We start from the raw sequence: 18958 nt of genomic DNA, 5'->3' as shown, positions 1-18958 counted from the left end.
ATATCTATAGATATGACGAATGAGTGGATTCCTTTCAATACAGGTTACATAAACTTAAAGAGAGGAATTCCCTAACAAATTGTTACAAAGCTATTAAATTCAATAAAAATATTTTTCTAAAAATATTTTTTATCACTTGTGACTGTGAAACTGTGATTTTCAAGATCCTTGTACCTGAAATTGGTGATCCTGTCATTTGGAGACAAACTGATCTAAATACCTGCGGTTCTACTGTGACTAACTACCTTATGAGCTAGGTCTACAATACTAGAGACCTATGCTTAGCAGATGGGTCAGTACGTGCTCAGAATTGATCTGAATATTAATGTGTGGGATGAAAAATAGCCTTACTCGGTACTAATCTCTATAGTTGGCAGCCGCCTGGCAGTTTGCATAATGGAATACAATGAAGTGAACCCGTTCAAATCCTGCTGGGTGTAAATATTTGTGTTTGTACCTAGTGGTTTCATAACAACATATTATACTTATTCATATTGACTTTATTTTCTAAGGGATTTATGTGAGAAAATAGTATCAAAATCATTTATTATCATCAAAAAGAAACTAGATTTGTCATGGGATATTTCAAGATTTAAAAAGTTAAAACAAAAATCGCATTAAAATATTTTTATTACATTTAAATCTTATCGGTATAACTTATTCAGGAACACTTCTCCTCAAATGGTAAGCTTCAATATCTAAAGTCTGTGGGCTCAGGTTGGTCACCCTCCAATCACCGTCGGGGTACACTCGACTGCTGAACACCACTTCACCTTCACCACAGAACAGCTCCAGAGAACTAGCATCCAAGAAAATTCTCCAAGAGTGAGATTTAATAGGTTCCCATTCAACCTGGCGCACGTCATCAGATCCTCTATCCACGATTACTTTGCCCTCTCCAGCATCCCATCTTACCCAGGCCTTTCCACCACCGTTGCTGCCCTCAATCAACAATTCAATATTCTGACTCAAATCTCCATTCACGATAATTTCACCTGTCTTCTCAAATTCTACGACAGAATTAGGTTCCAATGCTCCAGTAAAAAGATTCTGTTCTCTCAAAATCACCATCTCGTCAATTGGCTTCATTATAACACGATCTCCTACTAGATTCAGTTCCCTGACAATAGTCATTGTACCAGCCCAGCCGTCTACATCTTCAGGGAGAGGAACGTCCCACATACTAAACCATCCAATAACATACCTCTTGCCGTCCTTTTCCATCGATTGTGTGGCATAAAAGTCGTGACCGAAATCAATTTCTTGGAATTCAACCTCTGGTACGAATTCAAACGTCTCGTAGTTGAAACTGCCGATTATGTAACCAGTTTGATAGGTATTTTTGTACCTGTCACCTTGAGATTCTAGTCCTTGGGGGGACATGAGTAGAATGAATTTTCCGTCTAGTTCGAAGAAGTCTGGGCACTCCCACATGTAACCCATGTCACCCTGAGATTCTCCGATGATTGATAGAAACTCCCAAGTCTTTAAATCTGGTGATCTATAGAGAAGAACTCTTCCCCTTTCATCATCAGTCTTGCTGCCAATCACAACATACCAGTGGTCTTCATACTTCCACACTTTTGGGTCGCGGAAATCTGGAGATCCATTCGGCGCTGCCGGGAGCACTGGGTTCCCTTCATATTTCTGGAAGGTAACACCATCGTCGCTGTAGGCCAAATATTGGGTTTCGTTGTAAAAGGGCTCAACGTCTAGGTTTATACGACCGGTATACATAAGCACTAGCTGGTCTCCGTCAACCACCCCGCTACCTGAGAAGCACATTTCTTGTTCTGGGATCAGAGCCGTAGGTAGTTGTTGCCACTCGACCAGATTGGGGCTGGATACGTGGCCCCAGTGCATTGGTCCCCACACACTGTCGTATGGGTAAAATTGGTAGAAGAGGTGGTATTCGCCTTTGTAGAAAGAGAAGCCATTGGGGTCGTTCATCCATCCAACTGGTGGAGAGACATGGTAGTGAAGTCTGTACCGCGGGTTGATGTCTGCTTTCTTATTGGCTATGTACTCTTCAACTTCTAGAACTGAGTCATGTTGACGAAACGACTTTGACGTCACTGCTGCTATTACACAAAAAGATACCACAAGCTGGTGTAATAATGCCATGACTTAAGATTATGTATCGATTCTGAGATGAGACTCTTTTATATGAGCAGTTATCTGTATTTGCTGATCGCGGTGATAAGATATTTCTGAAGAGTTTTATTANTAGATCGAACTTCACTTGGTAAGTTCGTTTGATCATTCAATAATACAATAAATAGCATTGGGGGTATTTTTTATATTTTTATATGTTGAGCAATGTTACTGTTATAGTATACTAACACACGTAAATTAAAACAAAGAAATCAATAAAGCAAGGGTGTAATTATTTATTGTGATGTGGAAAATATAATTTTATCAATGATTTATATAAAACTATAATTATTTATTTTCTTTTTGTTGTAACAAAAAAAATCTACCTTTACAATAGCAACTAACATTCATAATAAAAGCAATAATAATATTTCAAGTCGAACCTCTAGGATGGATTCCATTACACATTAATTTACATACATCAAAAGAAAGTCCATTAAATAACAAAGTAACGTTCACAGAAATATTACTATTATTTAAACAGCCCTGCCATTATTTTTATTATGTATTTGAATTTAGTAAAACATTTACTCCCTAACTAATAAAAGTTATACGCCCATTGAATACGTCTTAAAGTAACGTTTTGTATGGAAAAGTTATTTTAAACAAGATTAACTTTTTATTAGTAAGACGGTTAAAGTGTTGCTCTTTTACAAAATTGTACTATGACCTACTAATTAAAAATAGTAAGCAGATTGAACTCACATAGCCGCTCAAAACTCTACTACCCGCCCCAGTCGACAATCCCGTGATACTTTTCTTTAAATGATAAGTTTCAATTTCCAACGTCTGTGGACTCAAGTTTGTCATTTTCCAATCGCCATCAGGGTACACCCGACTGCTGAACACCACTTCACCTTCACCACAGAACAATTCCAAGGAACTGGCATCCAGGAAGATCCTCCAGGAATGGGAACTTATCGGAGCCCATTCCACTTGACGAGTATCATTGGATTTGGAACCTCGGTCCACAATCACTTTCCCAACTACAGGGTCCCAGGTCAACCAAGCTTTTTCACCACCATCTTTCCCTTCGATGAGCAGTTCAATAGTTTGGTTCAAAGTTCCATTAACTATAATCTCGCCTGTTTTCTGAAATTCTATTGTCGTATTAGGTGCCCATGACGTTGTAGTTCCTTGTTCTCTCAACGTCACCATTGCTTCGACTGGTATCTGAACAATTCTATCTCCAACGAGTTTCAGCTCCCTAATAATTGTCATAGCACCAGCCCAACCATCAACGGCTTCTGGATGTGGAACTTCCCACATTCCGAACCATCCAACCATGTACCTTTTACCATCATTATCTATAGTTTGCGTCGCGTAAAAGTCATGGCCAAAATCGATCTCCTGAAATTCAACTTCAGTCACGAATTCAAAAGTCTCATAATTAAAGTTGCCAATGATGTAGCCAGTTTGGAAGATATTCTTGTATCTATCACCCTGAGGTTCCATTCCCTGTGGTGACATAAGTAAAATATATTTCCCGTCTAGCTCGAAAAAGTCTGGACATTCCCACATGTATCCCAATGTGCCGTCTGATTCCCCGATGACTGACAAAAATTCCCAGTTCTTCAAGTCTGTTGACCGGTAAAGAAGTACCCTACCTCTTTGTAAATCGTCACTTTTACTCCCAAGAACTACATACCAATGGTCTCCATGTCTCCACACTTTAGGGTCACGAAAATCTGGAGATCCACTTGGCAAGAGGACTGGGTTACCTTCGTATTTTTCGAAATTTATACCATCGTTACTGAAAGCCAGATATTGAGTTTCCCTGTAGTAGGGTGGAGTGTCTCTATCTTCGTGGCCCGTATACATGAGCACAAGTTGATCTCCATCGACCACGCCGCTGCCTGAGAAGCATTGTTCTTTTTCCGGTATCAAAGCTGTCGGTTGTTCCTTCCAGTCGACCAGGTTAGGGCTTGTTGAGTGGCCCCAGTGCATCGCCCCCCACACGCTGTCGTAGGGATAAAATTGGTAGAAGAGGTGATATTCGCCTTTGTAGAAAGAGAATCCATTTGGGTCGTTCATCCACCCCACTGGTGGAGTGACGTGGTAGAGAAGCTTGTAGCGTTGGTTGATGGTTTCTCTCTTATCGGCTATGTATTGTGCCAGCTCAGTCTTATTAGTCTCTTTAGACGTTTGTGATGAGACTGCGACTGCGATTAACAAAACCAAAACTAGTTGATACAGAAACGCCATGATGGAAATTAATCAGCCTAATTGAAGCAGCCCAATCATTTATATGGACAATAAAATTATCTGAAGATGTTAATGTGAAGATGATAAGATATCGTTAAGAGTTCTGTTTAGTCCCCTTTAAGTAGCTAGTCAAGTAGTTAACTCATTTCAACGTGATTTGACTGTTTGTTGAGTTATTCNGTCAGCCCATATTCAAATTCAAATTATTTTTTTTTATTGCATATTAAGTGTTTACAATTGGATATTCTTACCTATTAAGCGGAGATACCAACTTTAATTTGAAGTGGCAAGTATCGAACTCTTCATAAGTGTAAATCATTCAAAGTATTCCTTTGATAAAATATTAAATACTTAAACGTCTTGGTCTAAAGTGGGTTTTGGTTTTCGTCATCCTTATAAATATGTTTTGAAATAATACTTACTGACCTATCATAAAAATATAATCCTACAGGAGTTTAAATTATCACTAATCACTTTGTACCTATACCTCTCAAATGACTACGTTTCAGAATAAACCTGACGTTACAGTACAAAAAATCTGATAATTTAGTGTACCTTTCAGATTTTTCCATTCGTAATACACATAAATTCTACGAACAAACATCTCAGAATAAGCTATATACTCTATCGTCTATCTATTGCAAGGATTGGAATGGAACTTGACCTACCTGTCGTATCAACCAAAATTTTTGTGATCACATACAAGGTGTCCCAGAATGGGTGAATCAAACTGATAGGGGAGGTAGCTCTACTAATGTACTATCCAAAAAAAATTTGATTTCGGATTTTTTGTCATTATTTTCAAAAGTTTGTTTACAGATAAGCGAAGCGATCATGTTAGTAAGAAAAAAGTACAATAAACTCTAAACGCAGCAATTATAGCCAGATACTTAGGCAAAGCTGATTTATTTTCACGATTTCAATGCGCTTTATATTTTTTAAATATTTTTTAGGGATAGTACATTAGTAAAGCTACCTCCCCTATCAGTTTGATTCACCCATTCTGGGACACCTTGTATAACAGAATTTATATTGTGCTTGGCTGCAACACATTAAAATCCGGATATGTAAAATGCTGATAAAGTATGGTATTTCCCAAATTTAAAAGGTAAATGAAAAAAATATGGAAATAATAATACTGCTTTATTTTTCACACAAAACGTTATAAAGTTATTACATTTTGAACATTGTGACATACATGATATATGTATAACACTGAAATGTAACGTGTATACTCGTATATTATGAGACCCGCATTTGCCAGAGGCGCAGCTTCGATTCCAAATCTACCTACATTACAATTTTATCTGCAGCTATAAACCAATTTAGAAGTGAAAATACTCCCTGTAGATAATAAATTAAAGTTAAATAAAGCAAAACAAGAACTTATATCAACCTAATGAATAACCTTAGAACCACTTTAGACTCTTTTACCCACCCCCCTTAATTTAGTTCTGTAATACTTTTCCTTAAATGATAAGTTTCAATATCCAATGTCTGCGGACTTAGGTTTGTCACTTTCCAATCGCCATCAGGGTACACCCGACTGCTGAACACCGCTTCACCTTCACCACAGAACAACTCTACGGAACTGGCGTCCAGGAAAATCCTCCAAGAATGAGAACCTATCGGAGCCCATTCCACTTGACGAATATCATAGGAGCCCCGGTCTATGATGACTTTTCTAACTGCAGGATCCCATTTCAGCCAAATCTTTCCTCCACCACCATATTTTCCTTCTACTTGAAGTTCAATCGCTTGATTCAAATCTGGATTTACTATAATTTCGGCTGTCTTCTCAAATTCTACAACATTATAGGGGGCCAATGAAATTCTATTACCTTGTTCTCTCAAATTAATCATACCTTCGACAGGTGTCTGAATGATTCTGTCTCCGACGAGTTTCAGCTCCCTAATGATGGTCATAGCGCCCGCCCAGCCATCAGCCGCTTCCGGGTGAGGAACTTCCCACATTCCAAACCATCCAACCACGTATCTTTTACCATCGTTACCTATTGTCTGTGTCGCATAAAAGTCATGGCCATAATCGATCTCTTGAAACCCAACTTCGGGTACGAATTCAAAGGTCTCATAATTAAAGTTGCCAATGATGTAGCCAGTTTGGAAGGTATTCTTGTATCTATCACCCTGCGGTTCCATTCCCTGTGGTGACATAAGTAAAATATATTTCCCGTCTAGCTCGAAAAAGTCTGGACATTCCCACATGTATCCCAATGTGCCGTCTGATTCCCCGATGACTGACAAAAATTCCCAGTTCTTCAAGTCTGTTGACCGGTAAAGAAGTACCCTACCTCTTTGTAAATCGTCACTTTTACTCCCAAGAACTACATACCAATGGTCTCCATGTCTCCACACTTTAGGGTCACGAAAATCTGGAGATCCACTTGGCAAGAGGACTGGGTTACCTTCGTATTTTTCGAAATTTATACCATCGTTACTGAAAGCCAGATATTGAGTTTCCCTGTAATAGGGTGGAGTGTCTCTATCTTCGTGGCCCGTGTACATGAGCACAAGCTGGTCTCCGTCGACCACGCCGCTGCCTGAGAAGCATTGTTCTATTCCTGGAATCAAAGCGGTTGGTTGCTCCTTCCAGTCGACCAGGTTCTGACTTGTAGAGTGACCCCAGTGCATTGGTCCCCACACGCTGTCGTAAGGGTAAAATTGGTAGAAGAGGTGATATTCGCCTTTGTAGAAAGAGAATCCATTTGGATCGTTCATCCACCCCACTGGTGGAGTGACGTGGTAGAGAAGCTTGTACCGCTGATTGACCTCTTCTCTCTTATGAGCTATGTAATCTGCAAGTTCGCTTTTGCTGGTTCTCCTTTTGGGTGATTGTAAAGAGACGGCGACTGCAATTATCAGAATTACAAGTTGATGTAAAAACGCCATGATGGACGTTAATCGAAATAATTGAAGCTGCTCAGTCATTTATATGGAATTAATTATCTAGATATTTTAATGTGAAGTTGATAAGGTATTGTTTTAAGGGTTTTGTTTAGTCCCCTATAAAGTAGCACTCCAATCAACGTGATTACCTGTTAGGTTATTATCATAAAATGTCTACAAATAACTACTGTTCATGAAACTTCAATATAAAGGAGATTTCTCCAGGAAAATAAGATTTTTTTACATTTTTAACATACATTCACATACTTAAATCAAACGAAGAAATTACAAATAGAAACATTTGAATGTCACACACGTATTTACTTATTCATCAAAGATAAAAATTACATAGAAACAAAAATAATTTTTAACTTAGGATTTTATCCTTTCTATCTACTGAAATGAAACACAATTTGTGTTGGTCTCATCGCAAAAATAATTAACCTTACCACAAATAATACCTTATTAAATTCCAACCCCAAATAGATTTGTAGAAACAAACTGTATAATATCTTATTTTCATAAATAGCGTTTCAAAACAGCAATCTACACAAAATTTGTCCCCTTTGAAGTGTGTGAATGGTATTCTCCAAAATCTTATTTGATTTTAATCAAAAGCCCGATAACGATAATTCACCGTAGGAACAATTTCTGTGAGTGACAGGCGACTGATAGCGCCGGCGATCAATCTGATATGCCTTCAAGATGTGGAAACCAGAAAATATGGTGTGTCAGGACAGCTAGACAAAACCAGACATTATCTGTTTGTTTGGAATATGATTCAATGTCAGACGACTTGCTTGTTTCCACGGAACATCCCGTTTTTTGCAGGATCCCGTTTTAATACTAAGGGCTTATTCCCACTGAAGCATCCCGTTTTTTGCAAGAACTGGTTTTGAAAGGATCCCGCTTATAGTATAGGTAGGTTTTAATACTAAAACTCATAAAACTCATTTATTTATGCAAATAGGCTTTTCAAAAGCACTTTTACACGTCCCAATATTAACCCTACCACTGCTTCGGGACAATAAATGGGCCAGTGCTGAGAAGAAGCAGCGCAAGAAACTCAGTCACTATTGTCAGCCTCCTTTTCAAGGGTTTACAGTCTTTAAAATATACAAATTATAGTCATAAGCATCGATGCGAGCTAGGTAGTTAAACATTCCAAACATTTTTATCTTTTATATAATCATCAACTTTATAGTAGCCCTTTTTCATTAAGGTGCTTTTGACGTGTGCTTTAAATTTATGAATGGGCAATTCTACAACAGTTTGTGGTAATTTATTGCTAACTAACATGAACATCCCGTTTACAGTGCCCCCAAAATACCGATCCATTCGATCACACGATAGACTACAAGACACGGGTCTTACGCGACGTTTATTAATGAGTTACAATTATTAATAAACGTCGCGTTAAGTCCCGTATCTTACTAATTTAGTTGAAATGGAACGCCAAAGTTTAAAATCTTACACACGATAGACTGTCGTCTTACCAGTCCTATTGAGATGCAAACTTCGTATTGCATTTACGACATGAATTTATGAAATCGGTCCAATACCTACTAGTTTCAGAGCTAATTCAATACAAGTATATAATGCAAACAATTAAAAAGTTTGCTCCTTATTATTATAATATTAATAAGGGTTCGGACAAACCAACGCGATCACAGCGCGATCAGCCGGCGTGCAGCGATGGCGACCAGACCTAAATGCATTGATCGCCATCGCTGCACGCCGGTTGATCGCGCTGTGATCGCGTTGGTTTGCCCGAACCTTAATAGCTGAAGCCAAAAAAATGCTAAAATACACTTCTATAAAATGAAGTCAGTGAGTATGAAATTTCAAATAAAACGCCAAAGCTCCCCCATTTATCATTTCTCGGAGCGTTTTAATAAATCTTTCGTTTGTAGATGAATTTGTAATGGAGATCTAACAATCATGCTCGGGAATTGGCCAAGGCTGCCATATTGATGGGTTCTTATTAAAATTCACTCAAAGATACAGAAAAAATCCCGCCTTGTTTCTGGAATATTTCGATTAATTTTAATTTTCTATAATGTAAAATTTAATCAAACTGTCTAAGCTAGTGAAGAGCATGCTATTTGACTTAACATTTATATTTAGCCTAGGCGCAGGCCATCGACTTTTAGTTGGCCGATAGTTGGCCCTGATTCCCATTGTATGAAGAATCGATCGATACCAAATCGGTGTAATGTGCGCACTTTCATACACATGTCCGTACTCCGTACTGATTAACAGCGCGACCTAACTATCGGCCAACTAAAACTCGGTGGTCTGCGCCGCCTTGGCTTACAGTAATTATAAAACTCCAAATGGAAGTGTTAAGTTTTCTATATAATAAACATACACGCGTTTTACCAGATTGCAGAGGTTTTTCAATTTACTTGTCCAGCCAGCTTTTGCTGTCCAGGAAGTGAACCCAGGACCTCTGGATCTAGGATAGTTCAACTCTCTAACCATAGATGTCTTTGACTATGTTATCACCATGTACTCATATTAGTGGACATTCCGGAATCAGGTGGCTGAGTATCAATGAGTGGCTCATTAGACTTAACAAAGTTAAAACCATGTATACTATGTTTTAAGCAAATAAATAAATTATCTTATCTTATCTAAATATCAAAGTAAGTTTACATTTTTGTTGCAATTAGTATCTAGGTATTACAATTGAATAAGATATCGCAGTGTAAAGCTTGACGTGAAGTCGTCATACAATATTCCTTTGAGTTATTTTATTGTATTACTTGTCCTTGATCTTGATCTGAAGTGGATTTCTATATATTTTATCTATGTTTGATAATAGATATAGTAACATGCTCGTTATCTCGTAAAATATGTTTGTTGGAGTCGGACTTCTCGAAGACTTTTTGTTGTGTAACTTCCTTGGTTCTGCAAATTATCTGTGGTTCTGCTCAAAAACTTACTTTTGTCTATGATTATGACAAAATGTCTATGAACTAAAGTCGCTGACATAGCCCAACGGATTAGCAAGCTGAAGTGGCAATGGGCAGGGCACATAGTACGCAGAACTGACGGCCGATGGGGCAGCAAAGTTCTGGAGTGGATGCCGCGTACAGGAAAACGCAGCATGGGACGTCCACCCACAAGGTGGACCGACTACATCAAAAAAGTGATCACTCGATCAAAATGGAAAGCATTGTGCTATGACTGAAATGATGATGATGATGACAAAATGAAAAAACCGGCCAAGTGCGAGTCGGACTCGCGCACCGAGGGTTCCGTACAAACCTGCAAGGTTTACAAAGTTCGTTCATTACGACAATCGAGTCATAACTATGGTATTTTTTATTGCAAAATGAAATTCATAACATTACAATGGGGAAAGTAACTACTTAAAAGGAGAATGCCCAAAAGTGGTATCGCTCGAAATCTAATTGTACATTGAGGGTACCACACCGTAAATTCCTTTCTTCATTTGTAATGATTTGCGAAAGTAGTAAGAAATTGTAAAACCTCCGGAATAAAATCCGATTTTAATAAAAAGTATTGTAACAATGAGCTGCAATCAGCAACACCTATCACCGAGCAACGACACTACGTAGTTCGCACGGTTGTCAATAGATGGCGCTGTTCGTAGTTAGCTCGCGGTATCATTTGATTTTTTCCTGTCCCTAAGTAGTCAGGGCTAACCACAAATCCCTTTCCCCTTGCAAAATGGTATAAATAACATTGGTATGCACGCAAGATTATTTTGTGTTTATATCTGATCCTTATCAAATAACGCTAGCTTTGGCGTAGCTAGGGTTTTTTTTTAGGCAGGGTAACTATCTACAAATATAAAACAAGTATTCTAAGGTAAAACCTGTAGCTATGCCAATGGACACCATTCATTTCACTTAAACCAAAATTACGTCAAAGTCCGGAGTTTTATAAAAAAAAAATATGCGGTATGATTATTTTTTATTTATTTATTTTTCCTATATTTGCATTATAGGTAGGTACCTACCTCAGCGTTTTGAATTTTTGCGTTGATTTAGAATTTCTCACAGTTTAGAGGCAATTAGATTTAAGAAGTGTTTGATATGAATTTCAACTTTAATATCTCTACGCGTTCATGTGAAAAAGGGTAGGTAGTAAGTTTATAATTATTAAAAAAATATTTTATGTCATGTAAGCAAAAATAATATTTTAAATTTTATATAACTTCAAATTTATCATTTTCGCAATTTTTCCTTTATCTGTACTATATAACGTTGCTTCGTGCCGAATTTCAAGATTCTGAGTTCACAGGAAGTACCTTGTAGGTTTTGATTCCCTAGCGTGTGACGGAAATTCGTCTAAGGTGTCGGTATAAACTGCTGTATCTTTTGATCGCGTTAACTTAGAAGTTTGATTTTTTTACTTCTTAAAGGGACAATAGATCTAGGTATTTGGTATAAATTTCAATTTGATACCTTTATTCGTTCGTGAGAAATAAGGTAGTAAGTTTCATTTTATTAAAATATTTTTATTTTATTATATAACTAAAAAAATGTAATTTTCGCAATTTTTCCTATATTTGCATTATATGACAATGCTTTATGCCAAATTTCAAGATTCTGAGTTTACGGGAAGTATCCTGTAGGTTTTGATTCCTTTGCGAGTGTCGAAAATTTGTTGAAAATATCGACATAATCGGCTGTATCTTTTGATTGGCTTGGCTTAGAAGTTTGATATTTTCACAGCTTAAAGGGACAATAGACCTGAGTATTTCATGTGAATTTCAGCTTGATACGTTCACGCGTTCTTGAGATAAAGGGTCTTGACAGACGGACGGACGGACAACAAAGTGATCCTATAAGGGTTCCGTTTTTTCCTTTTGAGGTACGGAACCCTAAAAACTACCATAGCTAAGAGAGTTTGATAAATATTTAAGCTGGAATGCTAAATCTACTTCTGAACCACTTTAGTGTTGCAACGTTTAGACCTGAAATACCCCCTATCAGGGAAATCCCCGAAGTTATTATGTACTCTATTTGTAACATTTCCGGAAGCGTGTCGAACGCGCTCCCTCGAGGAATAGAACCTTTGTCTTTGCAGACAATAGTGTTGAGTCCCTCTGGACCGGTGTTGTTGGCAGCGTTTGTGGATTTTTAAATTGGGTCGAGACCTGTAAGTATCGAGAATTATAAGCCCTATGGTACTACTACCAAGTCGTACCGAGGGTCAAGTTGTTAAGATTTTTTGGCTGTCCAGCTAAAAATCTTGATAATATACAAATCGCAAATGTGGAAAATAGCCCTGAGGGAATTTTAAGGGATTAGTCAACAAATCAATAAGCGACAGGAACGAATAGGAATTTATAGTCGCTAGATCACCTCCGCATTCTTTTGTTGAAAATAAACTCAGTCGTCATTTAAAAAAACAACATTTTTTGAATGATCAAACGAACTTACCAAGNTGCGTGCGGTCGTTGCGCGTGCGCACAAAGGAATGAGACCGCTCGGACACCGAGCCCACAGCGTGGTAGGGGTGGGGTTGCCCGCTCTTTTGTTTTTTAATACTACTACGCTGAATATTGTGTGCGGATTGGGTTGTCGTACAGGGGTACTACATGGTAAAATAAATCTCGGAGGCGAAAGCAGGATAATTTATGTCAGTAGTGTTCATAAAGGTGATACAAATGATAAATCTAAGTACTTAATTGTCAAATCGAGGGAAATTGCAATATAATAATTTAAACACTTACTTTTTTGTGTGTCCCATTAGTACTCATTTAGTTCTTTCAATAAACTGGATACCTACTCCAACTTATCTTTGAACTTTTATCAAAAAGGTCACTGTCCAGCAATCTTTAGAATGCAAAATGTGATTCCCCTTTTCTGTTACCATTACGTACTTATTCTTGGAGTTACTGAATCATGTTATTTACTTCATAGGACCAAGATATTCATCCACAGATCAATCATCTTCATAGTACCACAGATCTTGATCAAGAATCACGTTTATTTACTTCATCTGACCAAGATATCAGTGTCACAGATTTCGGTCTAAATTTTATACAAGACATCTTATTTTTATTTAATTTTCAGACAATCATTCTTATCTTACTATATTATAGCCAAAAAGATACCATGACCCATCTGTGTATCAAACCTAGTACCTCCAAGTTGAAGAGTCTACCACACCACAGACTTCCGTTTAACCTACATTCGTTATTAAAGTTTAAAGAACATTTATTTCTCATTAAATGTGGACTATGTAATCACATACATATTTTATGAGAAATTAACTATGTAGGTATTTCACAAACAGCCGATAGCCAAAACAAGCAGATGTCTCTACCGCAGGAATTGTATTCTCAAACACATAGGTACTTACTTAATTTATTTAAACCCTTATTTTTAATTAAACGCCAGTGCCACATTCAGGTAAACTACTGAGTCCCATAATGAGACGCAGTGACTTACAACCTCCGCGAATTCAGAATTAAAATAAGGCAAGATAATGAGGTAATAAAAAATCTGAAACTTTTCCTGACTGCGGCGGGATGTGCAATGAATACCTAACTTTAGACTGGGACAAACAAAATAGATTGTGGGGTGACCAAATAAACGACAATTTTCCAGGATATTTCTATTTATTTATATTAACCGGTAGACAGTGGTGAATGAGTTTGTTCCGGCGCTTCTTCTCAGCACTTGCCAAATGTTGGTCTCGAAGCGCTGGTAAGGTAAAAAGAATATGAAACATGTAAAGGCTCCTTAAGAGCAAAATATTTGACGATTTGTAAGTAGATACTATTTATTAGTCTAAACAAATAAATTAATTTTAACTTTGACTTTGATAACAGGATAAGACTTGGACCAGAATAAGAAAATTTATACAGAGTACATTTACATGAATTACACTACTTTATTTTCGTTCTAATTTAACATGTACGAGTATGTACCCAGTGGACTACAGTTCCAGATACCCATTTCCGTTTTTTCTCTCGCTCTCATCAAATAGCGATTCTTTGCGATAGAACGAGACTGCACAATTATTAATATTGATCATCATACCATTGATTTTCATGAATAAACGGTTGGAAATCTCTCTGCTCTGCACGCTTCTACTTCTAAGACTTATGCTCTGCTCACCACTCAATAGGGATGTTTCCTGGGTTAAAAAGCAAGAGTTTTAATTAGTCCGTCAGTTACCTTATCAAAAAATACTCGACACCTATTTTTCACTTTTTAAAACTAATGAAAATGTAAAGAGTGTGACGTCGCGCGGAACTTCAACGCACTATAACTTTGTAATTATTTGTTTGATTGACAATTAAAAATATACGTATCCAATATTTTTTTATATTAAAATTGACGGACTAAAAAATTTTTTTTAGGAAACTAGCCTATTGTATTTGTAGCTCATTTATAGAACATAGCAAAATGTTTAGCGCAGAATAGCAAATAATATCTTCGTCTTTCACTCCTGACTAATTAACTATATCCTGCAATTTTCCCAATACATCGTCACTCTATCATTAAAGCAGAAGTTTGTTGGTTCGCTGCGAAATTTAGAAGCCTTCAGAATGTTGTTTTAGAGTCTAGAACTTGCAGCGAAGTGAGCGCTGAAACTTGGCGAAATTAAACGCTGCCGAAAGGAAAGCCAAGCTGTTACGTCCGTCGATTATCTAAATTAATTAAGTAAATAAATTAAATATGGTTCTCATTTTGAACCTCGCTATTTTGCCTAAACTCAGTAAATTTTTCGTTCGTTCGTTCGTTTCAGCCGAAAGACGTCCACTGCTGGACAAAGACCTTCCACCAAAACAACGATGTTTGTGGAAAACCTTGGGGTTTTTTTTTCTCAAATTAATTTCTAAGGTTCTACTGATTGTCAGTTTTGTAAGGCACAATAAACAATATACCACATACTCGTAATGTAGAGGTGTTTTTACTTAATTATTTAGTTAATTAGTTTATTTCTTTGCGGCCTTAAGTAACTCAAAGGTGACTGACTGACTGACTGACTGACTGACAGTGATCTATCAACGCACAGCCCAAACCACTGGACGGATCAGGCTGAAAGTAGATGTTATGACGTAGCGACGTAAGCATCCGCTAAGAAAGGATTTTACGAAATTCCACCCCTAAGGGGGTAAAACGGGATCCACGCGTACGAAGTCGCGGACGGCCACTAGTCTATCAATAAAACTAAGAGTCTTTGCTATCTACTCGTATTACGTAACAAATTAATAGTAAACTCGTGTTTTATCCCAACCCTATGACCTGGATTTACGTAATAAACAGAAACGTGGCAAGTTGAGTACCTATCTCTAAATATCTCTAAATAACCCCTAATTGGATTACCGTCTAGACAACACATAACAATCACACAATACTAATGTGAATGTGAAAGTCTGTCTGTTATGTCTTCACGCCAAACCGCTGTAAATTAATTTTGGATATAGAGATAAATCGAATCAAAAATAAAGATGCTAGCTTCCTTCTAGGGTAGGTATATGTAGCTTGAAATACTTATTAAAATACTTGCATTAAAAACATTTTATTTTATTTTCACTTAAATGCACTTTTAAAGAACAACTAAAATATTTTTACTAAGAAGAAGCAATCCAAATAACTCTGACACTATTTTAATGTCTGTCAGTATCTTTTCAGTTTTATTTCTTCTATTTATGAAGCAATGAATGAAAATGTTCTTATTCTACAAATCTACACACGCGAAACCGCGGGCACAAGCTAGCTAGAATTATACTTTATTTTAATGTCAAGAGATCATCATGCAAACGATATCGAGAGAAATACTATGAATCCATTATTAGTGCAAATAAACAAATAAAGCGCATTCAGAACTGCACAGACGTTCTAGGTATTATCTGAAGTACAGTCAGGCACGAAATTATCCGCTTATAACAAAAACATAATACTTAAACATGAAAAATATCAGTGCAAAGGCAGTAGTAACTACTTCATTTTTTTAAATATGCTTTGTTTACTCGTATATTGTAACAATCAATTTTTCTTTTATCTCTTGGTCAACTTTACGGGTAGTATACTTAAACTTTGATTCATTTATTTCATTGCCTTATTATAAAATCGACCTGGTTATTATATGTAATAACCATTTGCATAACAAACAGTTTAATTAAAATAGTAAGACATGGGTTTTAAACAATTTTAATTTAAATGGAACGCAATAGTTTAAAATCTTATAAAAATCAGTTTATCAAAGTAGGACAAGGCAATAATAATGTATAAACATGAGTAGAATATAACAAAGATGTACATTATTGTTCTGTCTGTACCTACAATAACATAACGTCTTAAAGTCATCGTTCGGTTATCCCGGTCTAAATTAAAAGATAAGACTATTACTACCAAGAAAATGACGTATTTGTTGTTGTTGTTATGAATAACATTCGTTTTAATTGCAAACCAACCCGTGCTCCACCTTCGTCCGAAGAGCAAAAGCGCAATCAGAAAAAAAAGAGGAATAAATTCCATGCGCGATACAAGCTTTCGAAATTATTTGAACCTTGCATACAATTTTTTTTTCGTTTTAGTACAATAACTGCATTTTAGAATAAAGCTTGTTTTTAAAAAGGTTTTTTAAATTATTAATTTATAGTATCAGTTAGGTGCTAATTTTAATTAACAATTGTATTCATGCAACTATAGCAACGGCTTCGTACTTATTTACAGAATAATAAGTTATCATAATAGTCTGTTATGACTGGGTTCACTCAATCTCTAGAAATCAAGAATAAGTAGGTAGTATAAGTAATAATTTATTAACCTACTTATAAAACATACCTAATAATGTATTTTAATAGTAAATTAAAATAAATAAAAAATACGAAAACATAAGTAAAAGGGATTTCTTATTTATGCCATCATAATTAGGGTCCTAAATCCCTTTAAAAAGGAATAACATTATGAAGTATTTCATTTCTAAAATAAAAAAAGACCAATTTATTTAAAAAATGAATTTTATTTTTTGAAATACAATTAAAATAGGCTACACATATTTCTTAAAATAATATACATTTTGGACGGAATACTGATATCAAGTAAGATAAAATATACTTTAAAATTACCTAGTCCTAATTATACAAGTTTTATATTAGCTAGCTCAATAGGCCCTTATATTTTTCTTAGCATTTTAGTTTAATTCAAGTAAAACTCAAAACATTTTAAAATATAAACGAAAAAAAGACGTTTCTGTTTTCGGTGTCCATGGCCTTATTGAGTACTTCCATAACTTTGTCATTAACTAATCTGGGAGCGTCCTTCGCCCACAAGTAATCCATGTGGTTAAACTTCTCGAAGGGCACTAAGTACAGCGTCGAATGCGGCAACCTTTCGTGGAGCTTCATCACGTCCCTCTCATCTGACAACAAATCGTTTTTCGCCCAAAACAACGTAACATTCAACGTGACTTTGCTCAAATCATACTCAGGGGGATTGTCTGACCCATAGATCCTTTGGTTCCGCTCCGCATAACCATAATCGAACTGCTGGAACTTCTCCGCTAACACCATCTGAGACATATGAAGAGCAGTCTTCCAAGACGTACCCGTGCCCAAGTTTGACAGAAAGAAAGGCAGCAAAGTTTTGTTGTACTGCTCCTCGTCTGCTCCACAAATGTAGAATACAACATTATTACACACAGAAACATCCATATTCTCAGCTTCGCACATCTTATTCATTCGCCCCAAAAATGACTTTTTCGGTAAAAACTCGTGAGCGCCGTATATCATCTCGGTGTGCGCAAGATGGCTCGCGATGCTGGCTAGAGATTTAATGGGGGATTTCATATTTGATATAAAAACTTCAGGAGCCAACGCTACGCCTACGCTTAATTTATCGTTATATTCTGGTCGCAGCGACAGCATCGTGAACAGAATCGTGGTCCCCATCGAATGCCCGACATAAGCTATCTTCGTGTCTTCCCCCTTTATGTTCCTAATGTAATCTATGACAGCCGGTATGTCGTACAACGCCACTTCGTTCCATGAAAAGTTCCAATACTCCTTGGTATTTTCTTTGTACCAGGCATGTTCTTTGGAGTATTTGTTCCCTCTAATATTCGTCATCCAGACATCGTATCCGGCATCTGCCAGAATATACCCGAGAGACTTCTCTGGTCCATTCATGATCCAATCAGCAGAACTCGCGAATAGTCCGTGCTGCAGCAGAACCGTTTTCTTCGGTATCTGTCCTCCATGTTTCGGTCTTGGTATCCTGTGTACGTTTAGAAGGTAACCTTTGGACAAAATCGTGTGCGTCTCACAATTGTAACCGTTTCGTGAAATAATTGATGGAACAGACAAAACTAGATCTGGGTTTACCAGTCTCGACTCAGGGTCTTCAGTTGGCATGAAGGACCACGTATCGACGAAGTATCTTCCGTTATCTTTGACTTTATCGACGTAATTGTTGACATCGTCCGAGATTTTCTTCTTCTGTTCTTCTATGTAGTCTTTCACTTTCGTTTGCACTTTAACAGCCTCGTCGTATTGTGTGTTGACAGCCTGTTCCACTCGTTGAAATTGGTTTTTGAAGAATGTGTTCATTACATCTGTCTGTTCTTTGAAGAAATCGTCGAGTGCGTAGCCGTTATTTGGCAGAAATTGCGATATAATTAGCACAGCACAGATAATTAACTTCTGAGACATGTTGACCGTTTTAAGATTCGCACTTATACTGATTCAGAGTTT

At 36.9% G+C, this 18958-nt stretch overlaps 3 protein-coding genes across 3 annotated transcripts; all 3 read right to left on the bottom strand.

Moving 5' to 3' along the window:
- Window positions 1-611: 611 nt before the first annotated feature.
- Window positions 612-4360, bottom strand: LOC114359219 (fructan beta-fructosidase-like). The gene is made up of 2 exons (XM_028313516.1): window positions 2981-4360; window positions 612-2104 (listed from the first exon to the last, which is right to left on the bottom strand). Exons 1-2 carry the CDS (start codon window positions 4357-4359, stop codon window positions 658-660), a joined length of 2826 nt encoding a protein of 941 aa, XP_028169317.1. The 5' UTR covers window position 4360; the 3' UTR covers window positions 612-657.
- Window positions 4361-5506: 1146 nt separating this feature from the next.
- On the bottom strand, window positions 5507-7295 carry LOC114359215 (sucrose-6-phosphate hydrolase-like). Its single transcript, XM_028313510.1, has one exon. It carries the CDS (start codon window positions 7267-7269, stop codon window positions 5803-5805), a length of 1467 nt encoding a protein of 488 aa, XP_028169311.1. The 5' UTR covers window positions 7270-7295; the 3' UTR covers window positions 5507-5802.
- A 9955-nt stretch (window positions 7296-17250) lies between these two features.
- On the bottom strand, window positions 17251-18958 carry LOC114359231 (lipase 3-like). Its single transcript, XM_028313529.1, has one exon. The coding sequence runs from the start codon at window positions 18914-18916 to the stop codon at window positions 17432-17434; it is 1485 nt and encodes a 494-aa protein (XP_028169330.1). The 5' UTR covers window positions 18917-18958; the 3' UTR covers window positions 17251-17431.

This window comes from Ostrinia furnacalis, unplaced genomic scaffold (assembly GCF_004193835.3).
Source record: "Ostrinia furnacalis isolate ACB-3 unplaced genomic scaffold, ASM419383v2 OfSCF4245, whole genome shotgun sequence".
Lineage (NCBI taxonomy): Eukaryota > Metazoa > Arthropoda > Insecta > Lepidoptera > Crambidae > Ostrinia > Ostrinia furnacalis.
The sequence above is the reverse complement of the archived record's forward strand: the minus strand, read 5'-3'. Positions and strand labels throughout refer to the sequence as shown.